Source organism: Bufo bufo, chromosome 1 (assembly GCF_905171765.1).
Source record: "Bufo bufo chromosome 1, aBufBuf1.1, whole genome shotgun sequence".
Classification (NCBI taxonomy): domain Eukaryota; kingdom Metazoa; phylum Chordata; class Amphibia; order Anura; family Bufonidae; genus Bufo; species Bufo bufo.
In genome coordinates, this window is record NC_053389.1 from 772,943,500 (window position 1) to 772,958,099 (window position 14,600).

Below are 14,600 nucleotides of genomic sequence, written 5' to 3' on the forward strand. Positions count from 1 at the left end.
CTGGCTAATATGCAATTGAAACACTAGGAGTCAGGGCCCTCCTCGCAAGAGCTTACAATCTATGAGGAATTGGTGGTGACACATAAGGTATTTGATTGTGATAAGTAGGATTTGAGCCATTATTGAACTGACAGGAGTGGCACCGGACGATCTGCTTCGGGTTTAGGACTACTAGAGGATCAAGTTCAGACCAGAGGAGTTGGTGGGGGGAGGTTTAGTCGGGGAATAGTCAGTTTAGGTTGCTTGATAAACCTGCCTGAAAAGATGTGTTTTTAAGGCACGTTTGAAGGTAGAGAAGTTGTGAATTGACCTAGTATTCCAGGGCAGAGTATTCCAGAGAGTAGGTGCAGCTCGAGAAAAGTCTTGAAGACGGGAGTGAGAGGTACGAATTATGGAGGTTATTAATCTTAGGTTGCTAACAGAACGGAGAGCACGAGTAGGGTGGTAGATTGAGATGTATGGAGGTGCAGCACTGTGGAGAGCTCGAGAGGCCAACATATAAACTAATGGACTTCTAACACAGTGCAATTAGCCCAGGTTTTACGCTGGGCCCTGGAGCAGCAAAGAAAAGCCACTTTTCAGATTTACAATATAGACTGGGACTGGGCCAGCAGAGTTATCTTATTATTATTAGCAGGTATGGTATTCATGACAGAAGACAGCTCTGTTTTACTCTTAGATGCAGTATACTAAAAATATCCACACAGATTAGGCCTTACATGTAGCTTGTCTGCAACTTCAAGCATTCTGGAGGGGGACTGCACTTTATTTTTGGGAGACTGTATTGGTTTATGATAACTTGGTCCATAAACTGTCATTCATTATAGCTGCCATAAAATATAGCTAAGAAAAAGAAACAGCAGCCCTGCAGAAACTGGGTGTAATTTCTCCAAGACCTTTGGCAGATAGTCCAGATATACAACTTGAAAAAACAAGGCAGCACTCCAATATGGGTAAAACAGGTGATGGACCCGCTTTTTTACCTGAGATTGAAAATTTTCAACCCAGCACAATGGGGCCTTTCTCAAGCAATGTGACCGGTTTGAGGCAATCAAGTCCAGGAGCCTTTGTCCAGAATGTGCTTTTTTTATGTCCTTAAGCCCCTTCACTCGACGATGCCATTACCTGTAGTCCGCACGGGCGCAGACTACAGTGTGTAGTGCGCGCGCGTGGGATTTCAAACATGCTCAGGGATTACGTCAGCGCGCCAGCTCTTGAATATATTATATTAGAGGTGGCGCTGGACTCAGGAAGGTGGCGCTGGGCACCGGACCGAGGGGTGCGGCTGGGCACCAAGTTAGGAAAGGACATCCCATTGGGCACCTTATGTAAGTCATTAGCACATCACTAAAAACGATTTTATAAAGAAATAAATCAAGACTATTAGTTAATAAGGGCATCATTTAATACAGCTCAGGGAGACCTACAGGTAGCTATGTTTTACTGTAGGGGGTAAAATGTGGTGACAGAATCCCTTTAAGCATTTTACATTATGTATTGGTTGAAACTAGAGATGAGCAAAATGAATCTACAGAACTGAAGAAGCCCTGTTCATTTGACAAATTGATTCTTTAGAATAATTTCGCTCATTTATAGCCTGAGCTCATCGCTTTTGTAAATACAATGGTGCAGACTGATTGTACTTCTCTAATACATGTAGCCTCGTCCCAAAGCAAAAACACACAAGACAGAATTGCAAATAAAACATTTTTATTACACCTCTCACAATCATCAATATATCTACATAATTATGTATATAAATATTATCTTAGGAATGTGAATTAAAATTTAGAGATAATTTGCTTCATTTCTTTAGTTTTTTTCTCTAGGCACAATCTCTTATATGGTCCCCAAACATCAGGGATCTTTCATAGCTTTGGTCTTCTTATATGGGATAAAAGTGCCTTTTAGTTCGACTATTGCCTCTCCACCTTTATAGTTATAACCTTGCTGTCTAGTGCTACACTCGAAAGCATTTCTATGTGGATGCCTGGAAGGTCTCTTGTAAGACCACTACAAGTTAACATATATCAATCACAGCAACTATGGCAAGTATAAAATTGCTGTTATGTCTTCTCAATGACATCCACATTCTTCAACAATCATATCTTCATGGTGCTTCAAGACCACCTTTCCTTCTTCATACATCAACATTGATAATGGGCTCATCTTCACTGGGACACACGAGGAACAACCAATTGTGTCTGGATTGTACAACTTCAACAAACTCTAAAAAAAAAAAAAAAAAGTATTTGATCAAGAAACTGTAATTTATCATGACTATGTAAATGTAACAGTAAAGTTAATAAATGCAAATAAATATACAGAAAAAAGGTAATAATTACTTTAAAGTAGGCATGATTCGTTGGCTTGAAGATCTCGCTCAAAGGGGTGGGACAGGCTCCTTCACATCTGTATGCATTGAACTTCTTGGGATAGATTATCTGGTCTCCCCATCCAATCTTTTCAAAGTCCAAAATCATGTCCACTCTTCTACAAAAGGGTCTTCCATCTTCAATAGGTTTGGTGGGAAAGTTGGCCATGATCATGCCATGCATTGCATTTCTACCTTTCCTAAGTGTCCTAGTAGCAGACACTGGGTTCATCACATATTTAGAGGACTCGACTGTCTGGATGAGGTTGGGATATCCATGGAGGTTATTAGAAGGAGTGTCCTTGGAAAAGACCACCAACATAATTCTTTCAGTTGACACCTCTGTACAGCTGTTTCCTTGGCCATTCTTGAATGTTCTCTTGTACTTCATGTCTTTTTGATTATTATAAAGTTTTTCTTGATGGAAATAAGATTGTATAATTCTGGTGACATTGACAGTCTTTAAAGTTGATACGTTTTCACTACTAAGGTCAACTTTCATTGACCCCAGAAAGATCTTTAATCTGCCTTCTTCACTGTGATAGATGTCAAGAGTCACTTCATGGTTTCTCTGAGTAGAAGAAAGCTGCATCCTTAGCTCGGCCAATTGTATTTCATTTTTGTTTGTGAGGGAAGATATATCAAAGGATAACACCCAATGATTTGTCAGTTGAGAGCAACCTAGAAGCAATAAGAGAAAATTAGGGTCAACAACTGTGCTACATGATCATTAATTTTACAATGCATTCAATTTTTTATACGTTAAAAATGGGTCAACATCTCCTCTATAGGGTAGGAATTATAAGAAATAAAACACTTAGCTCTAGGTCTCTACAATGGTTATAGAAAAATCTGGCACAAATAAATATATGACAATTATCTTACTGTAATCAATAAAGACTTACGTTTGGCAGAGAGGCTTAGAATGGTGTCAGAATCTTGAAGAACGGAGTGTTCCAGGCTGGAAAGGTCTGTTATGTTCTTCATGATGAGGGTCTGATAGAGCTGCATCATGAAAGGAGAGTATTTCATCTTCTGGGAGTCTGTCTTTTCATGTAGACTGGATGAAGATTTCAAACCAAGGTTTGAATATTTAAGAGGAATCCTTGCTTGATTCCCTGGTGGAGAAGAAGGCATTCCCAGAACCATGGAGATGAGGGTGAAATGTAGAACAGTCAACCAAGACATTTCTATTCCAGTCTTCTGTAATGTCTCTCAGGAGATATTGTTCAGAATTTCTCCAAGGATGAAGTGAGGTCTTGAGGGTTCTCTTAACTTATATATCTATGGATCAAAGGTCTCCATGTTAACACCTTTGACCTTTCATCTATGTAAATACAACAAAGGTCAAGGCCCCAATAGACGCTTCTTCTATTATGTAAATGAAGCAAGTCATTAGGTGACATAAGTACCTGTTTATACAAGAAAAGTATCCTTTAATGTCTATAAAACAGAAACTGCTTGATCATCAAAAAAAGGAAAGAGTTTGTAAGGGGCACACAGCTAATAAGTTTTAGTTTTTGCAATAATGATGTCATTATTTTTTTCAAGTAAATAGTGTTAAGCATAGTCCCTTTGGTCAAAAATTGATTTGAATGCAGAACGAAGATCTCTCTATCAATCAATCTATCTGTCTATCTATTTATCTATAGATTGGCAATGATGAAGTCATTTTTTCAAGGTAGATTGTTATAGTTATATATTATTTTTGATGATTGTATCAGTGTGCACCTGTACATAGGATATCTATCTATCTGATTACTCAACTGGGTTTGGTAAAGGCCCACTTTTCTGGGACTGTGGCCAGGTGAAGGTCTGACCTGAACACAAATATTAAAAATGGCTTACAAACCTTGTAGACCTGTTTAGATGAAGATATATTACTTTGATTAGTTTATCAGAGTGTGTACCTGCACATAGTGTATTATATGTTACTAACACTTAGAGAAAACTTTGATCTCCCACTTCAAATAATGTATTTCTATCTGAATAGTACAATCCTCTGAACTCATTGTATGGCCAGTAACACTTCTATATCATATGTGTCAAAGTTTTGTTTTATCCCAGAGGTGTGGATGTTACAGTAACACCTACAGTATGATTTTACTGGCAAGATGCTTTTTGGATAAGATTATCATATGTTTTGAAGAATTCAGTTTCTGTAATGTTTTGATCTGTCATCATTTGCAACATTTTCAATATCTTATCTCTATTATCTACATATTCTGTGCATGGCATACCTTTATATCCTTTTCTTTTACCAGTGGTTGCTATAATCTAATTTTTCAAACACACATAGTCACTAGGTCACATTTTACATGAAGTCAGTTGACCTACTAATATCAGAAGAAGTTGAACTTCCCAAAGGAAACCAAAACAAAACCAAAGAGAATTTACAAACTCTATTCAGATGTTTATTTGCATATATTTTTTTTAATGCTAGTATTTTGCTTTGAACAATATTTTGGTTACTGAAATAGTTAACATTTACTATCTGAACTGCACTTGTAATAGTGTGGATATGGCCTCAAGGACTTTTTCAATAAGCCCAATGTTAACCCTTTGACTCAATTGTGGGATGATGATGGGGTGCAATGGCATCAAGGAACTTAAAAAAAGGCCCCCAAATACAATTTGTATAAGATTATTAGGCTCTGCCAAATTCAAAACCTAATAGTTTGCTCCCCAAAAATGATTAGGAAACTAATATACTTCAAAATGGCACAAATAAAATTGATTGCAAAAATAAGCCCTAATGTAGCCAAATGTTAAAATAGAAAAAAAAACATATGGCTCATGAAATGTAGAAACACAAAAATAATTAAAAAAGAAAGAAAAATGAAAAAGGAATCATTTAAAAATAATAAAGAATAAAATGGTAGAATTGATTTCTCCACCCACAAAAAAAATATGTTATTGAAAACTTTATATCTACCCCAACTTGATGCCATTAAAAACTAGTTATCCTGCAAAAATGGAGATTGAAAACTAAAATAAAAAATGTAATTCCCTAAAAAAAACTCTTGCCTTTTTAAGTGAATGAAAGCAGTGCTACAGTAACTAGCTACACAACAGATGGAGCTATGTAGTTCTCTCACCAACTTCCAGTGCCAAAGCTACTGCACGAAAGCTGATTGGCCGGTGTGCACCACCAGTCCAACCACCAATAAGATATTGTTGGTCCATCCAGCGGATAGGTAATCACTATCAGAATCCTGGACTACCCCTTTTAGTTCACCAGTATCAAATCGGAAAAATGTAGCAGAGCTGGTATTTGATTAAAGAGCTAATGGATACAGGGGAGCTGTCCAGGGTAATATGATTCTTCATTCTTCATCTTCCCTGCCCTAGTTCCCACACTTCTCTACTGAATTTAATATGTAAAAAGTCTGTTTTACAGTGGATTCTAAGTTATAGCAACACACTAGGCTTAACATAGGATAAGTGGATAAACATTTTAATAAACATTGATAAAAGAGATATATAGACAGATCATATACAGAGTAAAAAATAACCTATAATTATTGGACAAACACTATCACTTAACATATAATTATTGGCAAGCACTTTGCCAACCAACATAACCACCCAATGGCGAACAACATAAAGAAAGATATTCATAGATAGCTTAAAGGTTTGATATATATCTCTATCATTTAGACCTAGTCCAGACAGCTCCCTCCAGACAGCTAAGTGCTTTCTCTTTCCATCCCTGTGGCTGTAACCCTTCTCATCTCTGCAGACTAACAAATTGCTTCAATTATCTCTAAAGATTCTACGGTGTATAGCCCAACTCACAGCTTGCATCACAGATCAATACAACAATCTGCCCACCCAACCATGTCAATGGATGCCATGGGTCCCAACCAGAGTGGCTGAAAATGTTCTACCCTCTCTTTGTGTCACCTTATAAACAATAAGCATATTAACTGCTCTATCCCACTTCTGATACTAAGGTGGAAATTTATCAAACTGGTATAAAGTACAACTGGCTTAGTTGCCCATAGAAACCAATCAGATTCCACCTTTCATTTTCCAAATGAGCTATGAAAAATTAAAGGTGGAATCTGATTGGTTGCTAAAGTCAACTAAGCTAGTTCTAATAGTACACCAGTTTGATATAACTCCCCCTAAATGTTTTATAGTAAATTTTAAAATACGGAAATATAATGGACTTAAAGGCTAAGTGGGTAAAACGTCTACTAACAAGTGATAAAGACTTATACAGACAGATCAAATACAGAGTATAAAAAACAAACAAAAAAAAAACAACCACTTAATCTGTAATCAATGGGCTCCTAGTCTCAATATAGCAAAAATCCAATGGTTAATATAAAGAGAGCTTGTCACAGATTTCATCCTATATAAAGTCTTCCTTGGACCTTACAACTCTGTTATATGAACCATTTTTACCTAGACGAATGCCCCCCCTCCTGAGAATGTCCAATTATTTTTTCAATTGGTTTTTATTAAAAATCTGGAGCCATTTTCTCTGTACAGGGCTGAGATGCTCTAGTAGCAGGATTTTAATTTTCTCAATCCTCTGTCAGCCAGCTAACCTGACTCATTATAGCTCACTACTTATCTCATAAGAATGTGGCTTAAATAAGTGTTTATGACCTTTTAGTAATTTAAAGATAAGGTTTATTAGATAACTGTCGCAAAGTGAAAGTCAACCCTTTGTGACAGAGTGGCTTAATATTTTTGATAAATACCAATTGAAAAAAAAAATTCAGCCCAAAATAGTAAAATGCCATCATAAAAAAATGCCTCAGAAGGTGTACATAGCCTTTAAAAAGGTAATAATTAAAGAGAAAGAGCCAGGAATGTGTTACAGGGTTATTTTTTGTTATTTTAGTGGTTCTTTCCCTTTAACCACCTATCTATTTTCCCTGAGTCCAGATCCGGCAGTGGGAAAAGTAGCTAACTGTTCTGACCGAGCTGGGCTCAGGCAGAAAATGGAGGGGGTAGAGCTGCTTTGGATGCTGCTATCTCCTGAATGGTAGCAGCTAGAAACATGCAACTGGTCTTGTTTGAAAGCTGGCATTCCAGACAAAATGACAGCTAAAGTCCAAGCAACAGAGGAGAAATAATAAATTAGAAATTGAGTCAGGAATAATCATGGGTAAAACCTGCTTTTACTTTCACTTTCAGCAGTATTACCTGCATCTCGATTTCTAACAGTGATATCTTCCCCATGTACTGAACAGATTTTAGTCATTCTGGTATTGTCTTAAAGTTTGGAATGTCAGCTTTCAAACAATATCTCTAGCTGGTACCAAACCAGAGATATGTGCAGTTAAAGTAGCCCCCCCCCCCCCCCTCCCTGTCAGTCTAGAGGAGAATAAGGGAGTAGCAGTAGAGCTGACAGGCTGCAGGAGGAGAACAAAAACAGTAAAAATATATATAAATGTGGGATTATCATCACTGTACATACCCACATAATAAAATTATATTATTTTTACCACACAGTGAACACCATTAAAAAAATTCACAAAATAATGTAAAAATTGCAGTTTTTTTTATCTTTACCCCATAAATAAAATAATAAAAGTTCTTTAATACACAATATATATCCCCATAATGGTTCTTAAAACCTAAAACTAAACCCTAAAAAAATTTTTTTTATTTAGATGAAAAAATTTAAAAGTGATAACTGCTAAAACACAAGGGATAAAAATATTAAGGCTAAAATTAATGATGTCACTGAGGGGTTAAAAATGCAGGGTGGAGCCTGGCCGCTGGAGTGGATGGCAGCATGAAGCCGTAGCTCCTCTGCCCCTGAGCATTATAAACCCGATTATTAGCAAGCAAACGGACCCACAATGGTCAAACATGGGAGAGAAACGCTAATACAATCAATTTGTCAGGACCCTCTAATCACGGGCATCCGATATGGCAAGAGAGACCTTAAATGCACAGCTTTTGCTGATGACCTGATTTTTCAAATCACTAATCCAGAGACAGGGATGCCGAGCCTAGATAATAAACTGAAAGCCTTTAGTGCACTCTCTGACTTTAACGTTAATACCACAAAATCGGAAATGTTAAATCTCACACTGTCTAGGGATGAACTCACAAGACTGAGCAGGATTACACTTTTCCCAATTTCGAAAAGACCACTGTCATACTTGGGTATAAAGATACCAGGGGACCAACGGGACCTCTATTTGGTAAACATGTTTACCCTAAGATCCTATACACACTACAGATGGTCCCAATTGCGTTACCCTCTAGTTTGTTCACAGACATCAAATGATCCTTCTCAAGCAATTTGTGGAAAAGGAGGAGGGCTAGAATCCCTTATCATGTACTGTGTAGAAATAGGGAGGAGGGAGGTCTGGGGATACCGGACGTCCATAGGTACTACCAGGCGATGCAATTAAATAGATGGCTTGAAATGGTAGACCCAAAGAGACAGATAAACGTAACTAGGCTGGCGGAATATGCCACGGGTCCCTCATTCCAACAATGGCTATGGCTTCCAAAGGGTCAATCTTCAGACTCAGTGCCAGCCAGCCTACTACCAGAATTGATGGGATCCCCAGCAGGGACCTATCAAGCACTCTGGAGCCAGGGGCGTAACTAGAAGTAACTGGGCCCACAGCAAATATTTGTAAGGGCCCCTCCAGCGCGCTTCGCACCTCCCTCCTCCTGTGTAAACACCACTACTTTGGCACAGTGTAGCGGTATACTGTATATTGTGTGGCACAGTGGATGCTATATGTGTATAACATGAACATATTTCATATGAAAACTTACAGTTACTTGGCCCTTGGGGATCTCGGACACCACTTCAACACTTGGCCAGGGGCTCGTCGGAGCTGATGTGCTTTATCCTAATGAGAAAGATTTCATAATAAGGATTTGGACAAGGGGCAGAGGGATAGCAGAGCAGGGAGAGGCTGGTGCTGCTACTAGGGGGTCATACCATGGGGGAGTAATAAAGCCCACTATAATGCCACCCCCCCAGTAGTAATAATTCTCCTTATAATGTGACAGTGCAAAAATACCCCCTTGTAATGCCCCCAGTTGAGCTAATGTCCCCATAGTGCCCTCATAATGTCCCAGTATAAAATACCCCTATATAGTGCCCCCAGTAAATTCCCCCATAGTGCTCCCTCCCCCCTTCCTGCTAGTGCCCCCCATAATGTACCAGTATAAAATGCCCCATATATAGTGCCCCAGTAGATGCCCCTCAATGTCCGGCCTCTGATAGGCTGCCGGCCTAGTGTCCCCCATAATGCCTCCCAATAATTTGCCAGTAAGTGTCCCCATAGATGCCCCCCCATCATGTACCAGTATCAAGTTCCTCTGTCCTCCCCCTCACATGTCCCAGTATCATAGTGCCATTCCCCCCCCCCCCCAATGTGCCAGTATCAAGTGCCTCTCTTCTTCCCACCCCCCATGTGCCAGTATCATAGTGCCAAACCCCCCATGTGTCAGTATTAAGTGCCTCTCTCTTCCCCCCCATGTCCCAGTATCATAGTGCCATCTCCCCCCCCCCCAAAAAAAGTGGCAGTATCAAGTGCCCCTCCCCCCCATGTGCCAGTATCATAGTGCCAAACCCACCCATGTGCCAGTATCAAGTGCCAACCCCCCCCCCCACATGACAGTATCAAGTGCCTCCCTCCTCCCCCCCATGTCCCAGTATCATAGTGCCATCTCCCCCCCATGTGCCAGTATCAACTGCCTCTCTCCTTCCCACCCCCATGTGCCAGTATCATAGTGCCAAACCCCCATGTGCCAGTATCAAGTGCCTCTCTCTTCCCCCCCATGTCCCAGTATCATAGTGCCATCTCCCCCCCCCCAAAAAAGTGCCAGTATCAAGTGCCTCTCTCCCCCCATGTGCCAGTATCATAGTGCCAAACCCACCCATGTGCCAGTATCAAGTGCCAACCCCCCCCACATGCCAGTATCAAGTGCCTCTCTCCTCCCCCCCATGTCCCAGTATCATAGTGCCATCTCCCCCCCATGTGCCAGTATCAACTGCCTCTCTCCTTCCCACCCCCATGTGCCAGTATCATAGTGCCAAACCCCCATGTGCCAGTATCAAGTGCCTCTCTCTTCCCCCCCATGTCCCAGTATCATAGTGCCATCTCCCCCCCCAAAAAAAGTGCCAGTATCAAGTGCCTCTCTCCCCCCATGTGCCAGTATCATAGTGCCAAACCCACCCATGTGCCAGTATCAAGTGCCAACCCCCCCCCACATGCCAGTATCAAGTGCCTCTCTCCTCCCCCCCATGTCCCAGTATCATAGTGACATCTCCCCCCCCCACAAAAAAAGTGCCAGTATCAAGTGCCTCTCTGCCTCCCCCCCATGTGCCAGTATCAGGTGCCAACCCCTCTCCCCCCCATGTGCCAGTATCAGGTGCCCCTCCCCCCCATGTGCCAGTATCAGGTGCCAACCCCCCTCCCCCCCCAGGTGCCAGTATCAGGTGCCTCTCCCCCCCCCCCCCCCCAGGTGTCAGTATCAAGTGCCTCTCTCCTCCCCCCATGTCCCAGTATCATAGTGCCCCCCCCCCCCCCACAAAAAAAAGTGCCAGTATCAAGTGCCTCTCTCTCTCCCCCCCCCCCATGTGCCAGTATCAGGTGCCTCTCCCCCCCATGTGCCAGTATCAGGTGCCAACCCCCCCCCCCCCCCAGGTGCCTGCCAGTATCAGGTGCAAACCCCCCTCCCCCCATGATCCAGTATCAAGTGCCTCCCGCTCCCCCCATGGCAGTAACAGTCGAGTATTAAAAAAATAAAATAAACACTTCTACTTACCTACATGTCAGCCTCTTCCTGTGTCCCGCCCTGTATGTCCAAATATGGAATCAGTGCTTGTATTTCAGAAAAGTTTCTGCTGGGATTCAAACCCACGACCTTCTGTATCAGAGGCAAAGCACTTAACCACAAGACCATAAGAGCTGCCTTGCTGTTGACTGAAAAAATATGAGACTTCTACTGTTATAGCTGGCTAAGTGTACATCTATACACATGACAGCTGCTCATATATAGAGATATAGCAGAGCTGAGTGTGCTGGGACAGCTGTCATATAGAGATATAGCAGTGCTGGGTGTGTTGGGGCAGCTGTCATGTGTATAGATGTACACTTAGCCAGCTATAACAGTAGAAGTCTCATATTTTTTCAATCAGTTGTAATGCAGCCTTTATGGATGTGTGGGTAAATGCTTTGCCACTGATGCATTGGAGGTTGTGGGTTCGAATCCCAGACACATCAGGAGACTTTAGGAGACAGTAAGATTAGATCACATTAGCGAGGGGGCCTGGTCAGCCGCCGCTGCTACTGTGAAGGGGCCCTGAACATTAAGACAAGAATCGATATTTAACTAACTTGAAAATAAACTGTCACACACGCGCTGGGCCCCGAAGCAGCTGCTTCCCCTGCTTCCCCGGTAGTTATGCCACTGTCTGGAGCACTTTTTCCTCCACAACTCTAGAAAGGTTTTTTCGGGAAGGCCAGTTTCCTCCACCTGTAGCTCTGCCTGAAGGCCTCAGACAGCCTTCTTCTCTCTTCCTTTGCCAATCCCACTTAAAAACGATCTGCCGCAGTGTTCTAAAGAAACATGAAATAAGGGAATCATTGACTCTTTTTCATAAGCTTATTATCTCACCAATTTTGAAACAAAGAAAAGTCTCAGTCCTTTATGCGCTGATGGGGGGTCAGGGGAGAGAGGTCAAGCCCCCTTTCCTGATACCATGGGAGAAGGAGTTGGGCCTGTCGCTGACGTAGGTGGTGGTGAGGAGAGTTCTAGCAACATCACACTGTTTTTCATTATGCATCCGTATGCAGGAAGAACACTATAAACTGCTATCCAGTTGGTACAGAATCCCTGAATTCTTATACAGAAGGGGTCTGACTAGTACGGCACATTGCTAGCGTTGTGGGGAGGGAGGGAGTGAGATCACTCTCTCATATTTGGTGGGATTGCACAAAGATACACCCATACTGGGATGGACTACAAGAAAAGCTCAGAAAGATCATAGGAAGGGAGTTGAGGATCTCGATGGACATGATAATCTTAGCGAGACCTAATGAATTATGCACACCATCCAAGGGGGACCTCAGTACACATTTATTAGCAATAGCTAGATCACTAATACCATTACATTGGTTAGATGCGAGACCCCCTTCCATCCAGGAATGAAAGAAGAAGGTGGGCCAGATATGTCAATTCGAGGAAATGTCCAGTTGGATAACCAGAACACACGACAGGTTCCTAAAAATATGGTAACCATGGCGAGAAAACCCGAGCTCTCTTTGAACATAATGGGTGTTTCGAACTCTCCCTTGAGGATTGGGAAGTGGACCATGGAAACACACAGGCAACAGCCTCATTAACAATTTATTAGGCGAGAATTGCTGACCCCCCCCCCCCTTCCCCCGCCACCAGTCTTATGACTCATATATAACTTGATGGCAAAACCTAAACTCACATGGAAACTAACTTGTCTACTCTCTTGTGCCAAGCAACTTTGTCAAAATGTTTATTTAAGGAGTCATAAAGTTGGATAATATGCTCTTGTATACCATGTTATAACAGCTTAATGTTTGTTCAACTGTATCCTGTAAACCAAAAATAAAGAATATAAAAAAAAATGGTGGCCCCTGAGTTGTGCACCAACAAGATTAAAAATGTACAATAAAAAAGTGATATTTTTGGGAGGGTTTTTCTGTTGGGAGGTTAATTATTATCTTTTATTTAGTGAACTAGTGATATTATATATAGCAAAGCTTTAAGCTCCAAGGAAGACATCATTTACTCAGTGATTAGAACTGTTGCCTTGAAGCACTGGGGTCCTGAGTTCGAATCTGCATGGAGTTTATATGTTCACACCCTGCTTGCATGGGTTTCCTCTGGGTACTCCAGTTTCCTCCTATACTCCAAAGACATACTGATAGGGAACTTAGATTGTGAGCCCTATTGTGGACAATGTGATGCTAATGTCTGTAAAGCACTGCGGAAAAGGTCTGCACTATATAAGTGAGTAAAATAAATAAATAATCATGTAGGAAGATGTCTGTGACTATCTCTTTTTGAATTCACTATTGGCTGTTGGCCACGCTGGGATTGGGAGATGGCTGGCGAGGAGTTTATCCAAGGATTGCAGTTTAATTGATTGTTATTTTACTCTGTATATGATCTATCCATACATTTATTTTATGCACTTAGCCTATTTTAAGCCTATTTTATTCCCATATCTTAGAATCCACTATAAAACAGGCCAATTGGAGCACACTATAAAACAGGCCAATTGGTGCCGGCCGATCTGCTTCGGGTTTAGGACCACTAGAGGATCAAGTTCAGGCCAGAGGAGTTGGTGGGGGGAGGATTAGTCGGGGAATAGTCAGTTTAGGTAGCTTGATAAACCTGCCTGAAAAGATGTGTTTTTAAGGCATGTTTGAAGGTAGAGAAGTTGTGAATTGACCTAGTATTCCGGGGCAGAGTATTCCAAAGAGTAGGTGCAGCTCGAGAAAATTCTTGAAGACGGGAGTGAGAGGTACGAATTATGGAGGTTATTAATCTTAGGTTGCTAACAGAACGGAGAGCACGAGTAGGGTGGTAGATTGAGATGTATGGAGGTGCAGCACTGTGGAGAGCTCGAGAGGCCAACATATAAACTAATGGACTTCTAGCACAGTGCAATTAGCCCAGGTTTTACGCTGGGCCCTGGAGCAGCAAAGAAAAGCCACTTTTTATTTTATTTACAATATAGACTGGGACTGGGCCAGCAGAGTTATCTTATTATTATTAGCAGGTATGGTATTCATGGCAGAAGACAGCTCTGTTTTACTCTTAGATGCAGTATATTAAAAATATCCACACAGATTAGGCCTTACATGTAGCTTGTCTGCAACTTCAAGCATTCTGGAGGGGGACTGCACTTTATTTTTCGGAGACTGTATTGGTTTATGATAACTTGGTCCATAAATTGTCATTCATTATAGCTGCCATAAAATATAGCTAAGAAAAAGAAACAGCAGCCCTGCAGAAACTGGGTGTAATTTCTCCAAGACCTTTGGCAGATAGTCCAGATATACAACTTGAAAAAACAAGGCAGCACTCCAATATGGGTAAAACAGGTGATGGACCCGCTTTATTACCTGAGATTGCAAATTTTCAACCCAGCACAATGGGGCCTTTCTCAAGCAATGTGACCAGTGTCAAAATGATATATATATATCTGTCTGGCGCACACAACACACTCACCATGGCACTT

At 41.4% G+C, this 14,600-nt stretch overlaps 1 protein-coding gene across 1 annotated transcript; it reads right to left on the reverse strand.

Annotated features, from left to right (window-relative positions):
- Positions 1 to 2,076: 2,076 nt before the first annotated feature.
- Positions 2,077 to 3,562, reverse strand: LOC120987227 (nodal homolog 2-A-like). Its single transcript, XM_040415821.1, has 3 exons — positions 3,280 to 3,562; positions 2,346 to 3,055; positions 2,077 to 2,229 (listed from the first exon to the last, which is right to left on the reverse strand). The coding sequence occupies exons 1-3, from the start codon at positions 3,560 to 3,562 to the stop codon at positions 2,077 to 2,079; spliced, it is 1,146 nt and encodes a 381-aa protein (XP_040271755.1).
- Between the last annotated feature and the right edge of the window lie 11,038 nt (positions 3,563 to 14,600).

Bases quoted from the DNA above. Each gene is read 5' to 3' on its own strand.
- LOC120987227 (XM_040415821.1), bottom strand. From the start codon at position 3,562: ATGTCTTGGTTGACTGTTCTACATTTCACCCTCATCTCCATGGTTCTG. The intron at 3,056-3,279 runs GTAAGTCTTTAT...TATTGCTTCTAG, and splicing joins TCTAAGCCTCTCTGCCAAAC to GTTGCTCTCAACTGACAAAT. The intron at 2,230-2,345 runs GTAATTATTACC...TTTTTTTTTTAG, and splicing joins CGAATCATGCCTACTTTAAA to AGTTTGTTGAAGTTGTACAA.